The sequence below is a fragment of the Triticum dicoccoides genome, chromosome 7A (genome assembly GCF_002162155.2).
Source record: "Triticum dicoccoides isolate Atlit2015 ecotype Zavitan chromosome 7A, WEW_v2.0, whole genome shotgun sequence".
Lineage (NCBI taxonomy): Eukaryota > Viridiplantae > Streptophyta > Magnoliopsida > Poales > Poaceae > Triticum > Triticum dicoccoides.
The window spans coordinates 152,364,778-152,369,717 of record NC_041392.1 but is presented as its reverse complement, the minus strand read 5'-3'; the positions used below and the strand labels follow the sequence as shown (position 1 = coordinate 152,369,717).

The following is a 4,940-nucleotide window of genomic DNA, read 5'->3' as shown; positions in this document are numbered from 1 at the left end:
CGCCGCCGACCTCCTCTCCTCTCCCACCATCGACCTCCTCTCCCCAGCCAACCCCACCGACGAATTACGCGGTCTTCCCATCCCCGGGGGCCTCCTCCCTCGACCCCGTCGCCGGCGGCCCCTAACCTCTCCTCCTCTCCCTGGCGACTGGCGAGGGAGGATCCAGATCCACTCGATAGTGGAGCCCCGCCTCTTCTCCTCTCCGGTCAACATGGAGGTCCGCCGCGTCCAACCTCCTCGACGGCGCCCAGAACCCTAGGTGGCCCATCTCTTACTCCCATGGCCATGGCCATGGCGAGCCTGCAAGATGTGCAGCAGCAGGTCAGACCCCTCACCTTCTTCTTCTTCTTCTCCCTACCTCTGGTGTTCTTCCTCTCCACAACCACTGATGCAAACATGGTGGGAAGATATTGATTTCCCAGCCCGCCTGATGGCCCCCTCCCCTCGCCCCCGCGTAGATCTTCGAGTACAACGGCCCACCCTGCAGCCACTAGTCCGGGACGAGCGCAGCGCCGGTTCGGGTGTCCTGCGCCAACCAGAGCCCGCCCCAGGTGCTCGACAAAACGCCGGCTACATCCTCGGCATGTTCCCCTACCCGAGGTACCCATCCAAGCGCCTCTCCTCTCTGGCTCCCCGTATGGAATTCTTCATCGAATTGCTCGAGTCGCCTATGAATATGTTGCTACCTCGCCATGGATTTGTGTTTGAGTTTTGTATAAGAATAATGGATGGTTCTGCTGTTTCAGTTTCTCCACCTATGCTCAAATTGTTGGAGTTTGTCATGAGTTTCTCCAGTGTTGTACTGGCCATGCAATTGCACGTGGTGGTGTAATTAGGCTGTAGTCATGCAGTAGGATACGAGGCTCTAGTTTAGTTTTCTGTACAATATGTAATATTGAAGTATCCTCTGTTATGCGACAGCATATAGCCTAATATTTACTCTTCCCGGATGCATAAAGTCGTCCTGAAATTGAATCCCAGAGAATAAATGAGTTTGCAACCATTCCTAATTTTAAGTGAAGTGTGCTTCTGTATAAGTTGCTATAGATATAGCTATCATTGATGTTTATTCAAGATTAAGTATTCACTCCCTTCTAGTATTTCAGTTGTTTGTGGAGCACTTCAGAAACTAAAATGTACACATTTAAGCAGTCGTTCTCATCCAGTACTCCGTCCGCCCCCATAATATAAGACCTTATTGCTGCTTTGACCTTTCAGTTGCCTCCGCAGTTGATATGCAGATTTGATTTGTGGACATTCTTGTGTGTAGTTGACTGATTTATGCTCTGATTTGGTTGCAGGTGAGGAAGGTGGATATGCTCGACCGAGTCACCATCTTGCGGTGCTATGATTTGATTTGTGTGCTATTGTTGCTTGTGGTCTGCAGCCTGCAGGGTTCATACTGCTCCTTTGTGTTATTTTTTTTTGCCTTGAGATTGTTTCAAGATTCAGAAGTGAGCAATTTTGCATGGCTTAGATTTTGATGCCTCTGAATTAGTAGTGCTACTTATTCCCAGGTCACAAGAGTCTGTAGCTTTTGAATTTAATTGTATGCATGCAATACTTAATGGTATTGTTGTGCAATTCGTACTGAGCATGCATCAATAGTAGGAGTGCTCAGTGCATGCATCAACAACTATCTATATGTTTGGTTTGATTGTTGGACTTGTAAATGTATGGGTTGGTCTGGGTTTGGTTTGGATTACAAACTATTGCCAGGTTGTCTTAATGTGCTGAATATTTTCAAATGTTGTGGCAGCTGGGATACTAAATTGTACTTAGTTATTTGATCTACTCATGTTCATGCTGCTTCTTAAGTGATTATGTTTATGTTCTTGCTACTAGTAGGATGGTCAATACATGCTTGTTATGTAACTTTAGATCTTTCGTGGAACTCCTGGTCCTTCATATCTAAAGTTATTTTGACATTCTGCATAGATTCTAACATTGCTTGATTGCTTATATCTTCCTTCTGAACCTACAAACCTTGATGCATAATTAGTTAATTACACACTTTGATATGTCCAACTGAACCAACTTTGTTAATTACACACACAGACACACACACACATATATATACATCCCCACACGTCAAATATATGGTGTTGTATTATGCTTATGCTACTTGTATCACTAGTGTTTCCTCTTGTTTTTTTAGGGTGGTCCCTCTTGTTTTTTAGGGTGCAACAACTGATGGTTATTTGTCCGAAACAAAAGTTAGTGAGTAACGTTGCTTATTTGATAGAACAAAAATGTCAGAAACAAATCACATTAATGTTTATGTGCTATGTGCTATGCTTTGCAGCTGCTGACCTCTTCCTATGGAGGAACAAGAAGATCTTTGTCGGGGTGCTCACGGGCGCCACCGCCATTTGGCTACTATTTGAGGTGCTGGAGTACCACCTCCTCATGCTTCGTGGCTACAACAGTACTTGTGTTGATGCCAAAATTAGAAAGCCGTTTTGCTCTGTTTCTGAAATATTTGCCAGCTGATCCGCCAAATGGTCTCTGCTAAATTCTGTTCATTAAGTGGCCTTCTTGATATTTAGCAATCTTGATGCCTCGTATAACTACTTGTTGAACTAGAGAATCGATTTGACGACTTGATCAATGGTTTTCTTAACAGTCAAGTTTCAGCATGTTTCCTGTTTGCACCCATTTGTCATAGCTGACAATGAGAAGATGCAGATTTTTCTCCATGCTGGCTTGCAAGCTGCACCTGAAATGTGGAATACCTTGGAGCACTACTTACTAAATTAGTTGCTTGCTCGATGCATCTTATCCAACTTCTCCATGAAGTATTCTGTTATATTTATTCAGTTTTTTTCATGCATCTATCTACTGGTGGTGACTATGCTGTCTATGAGATCCTACACCCGAGAGGATGTGGTGGAGCTCCAGTGTAGAGCTACTCATTTGATTCATTTGAAAAGATGAGTAATTCTTTTTCATTAACAAAAGCTTCTCATCTCTTTTCTTCTATTTTCCTCTCTTCTCTTCTCTTTGCTGCTGTTAAGTTAGGACTTTCTGATGATGATTGCTGTTGTTAGAAATCATGATTGCTTAGTTTAGTGTAGGACTTGCTGCTATTGTTGTCATATTCATACTGTATTTTCCAAAGTTTGATAGCACATCGTCCTTAGGATAAGTTCTTGATCAAAGAAATGGACTAAATTAAAGCATTCCCGGGAGTTGATGCTGTTCTAATTGACATGCTGCTGTTCTCAAACTGTTGTTGTCATTAACCTGATGTTGCTGTTGTTGTAGGAGAAGAAGGAGCACACCCAGGAGAAGAAGGAGCAAGCCCAGGAGAAAAAGAGCGAGCAGGAGAAGAAGGCACTGGATTGCTGCTGTTGGAGTGTTGAGGACCTGGGATCTGTGACGGCCCTGCACCGGCTCCCGCCCGCGGATGTCGTGCGGGCGGCCTGCGCCTGCCGCCTCTTGAGCACCGTCGCCTCCGACCGCGCCGTGCTGGAGGCCACCTTCCACGCGCCCTCGGGCATGCGCCACGTCCTCAGCGACCCGGCCACCAGGGCCTTCTGGCACGCTGCCTCCCTCGCCCAATTTGCGCTCTCGCGTGCCCTCCGTCGTGGGGTCACCGTCCCGGGCATCGCGCTCAAGTATTTTGTCCAGGTATCATCTGTCTAATCCTTCCTCCCTGCCTGAAGCTCAAGTATTGTAGCACATTCGTTGTTGTGGTCAAGTGCGACTCATATCCAGTTGTTTGCTCACATTATTATTTGGTTATGCCATGCTGCTGCCATTGTTTGCTTAAGCATGATTTGCTCCAACCTGGCATTGTGTTGTACTACTAGTACGTACTTCAATTGCATGCATGCATGTTTGTTGTTCCCTGAACTGTTTGACTGCCTGTAATGCATACGGCTTGTGTCTCGCTGCTCCCTTACCCGTTGTTCTTCATCTATTGTGTTAACTTGCACTGTGCTGGTACTTAATCATTTGCAAAATATATCTCAGTTTTCACTGTTATGAGAATGTTATATGCATGGTTTCATGTTAAATCTAAAGTTCTGCAGCAAATTTTCATCGTTATGAGAATTTTATATTCACGGATTCACTTGATTATGTGTCTAACTTTTCATAATTTATTGTTTGCATATGCTGGCTTTCATTCTTCAAAAGTTGGGTGTACAGGAGCTATAGGAAGACGAATCCCGAAGAAAAACTACACTAAACAATGCGTTTTAGCACACTGGAGATAGTTATGTGTATATTTAGTTGTATTCTATAGCTAAATACTAGAATTGTACTATGCTTGGCTGTTGTATGAAATATTGTGCCTTATTGGCTCTTTTTGAATCAAATTATCTATTTGCACAAATATAGAACTGACCTGTGGTACCCAAACAGCAAACTTGGTAATTTGGTTCCCATTTGACTAGTGGGACCTACTTTAAAATGGAAAAGAAACAAAAAAACTGGCAAGTGGGCTGGAAAAAGGCGAGGCCTAAAAATATGTGGACAGTAAAACAAACTTGGTAATTTGGTTCCCATTTGACTAGTGGGACCTACTTTAAAATGGAAAAGAAACAAAAAAACTGGCAAGTGGGCTGGAAAAAGGCGAGGCCTAAAAATATGTGGACAGTAAAAGGCTGTGGCCCAAAACATAAAAATTCTATTGGGCTGGGCCCATGTCGCTGACCAAACTTGAAAGTAAAAAAAACAATAAATGGGCTGAATTAATGGGCTCGGCCCATATAGATACCTAATTGGACCGGGCTGAATCTTTTCAACGACCTTTTCAATTGGTCGCAATTTTGCCACGTCGGATCCAACGTGGCCTGGGCAGACAGCCAGTGACCAAAACCAAAGGTCATGGGTTCAACGACCTTATGTTTTGGTCGTAAACGTCTACGGCCTTCTCACAGAGAAGGCCGCTAATTTCAGTTTACGACCGCCAGCTTTTGACCTTCTATTTT

The 4,940-nt window shown here is 44.3% G+C and overlaps 1 protein-coding gene across 5 annotated transcripts; it reads left to right on the top strand.

Moving 5' to 3' along the window:
* The first annotated feature begins 6 nt into the window (after nucleotides 1–6).
* On the top strand, nucleotides 7–4,342 carry LOC119328772. Of its 5 annotated transcripts, none has more exons than XM_037601744.1 (6): nucleotides 7–321; nucleotides 459–600; nucleotides 1,302–1,395; nucleotides 2,159–2,388; nucleotides 3,268–3,633; nucleotides 4,144–4,342. In XM_037601744.1, the coding sequence occupies exons 1-6, from the start codon at nucleotides 308–310 to the stop codon at nucleotides 4,162–4,164; spliced, it is 867 nt and encodes a 288-aa protein (XP_037457641.1). In that variant the 5' UTR covers nucleotides 7–307; the 3' UTR covers nucleotides 4,165–4,342. The 5 variants fall into 5 exon arrangements, with proteins under 5 accessions (XP_037457641.1, XP_037457642.1, XP_037457640.1 ...); XM_037601745.1 differs by having other exon boundaries at nucleotides 423–600; nucleotides 2,306–2,388; XM_037601743.1 differs by having other exon boundaries at nucleotides 423–600.
* The last annotated feature ends 598 nt before the right edge of the window (nucleotides 4,343–4,940 follow it).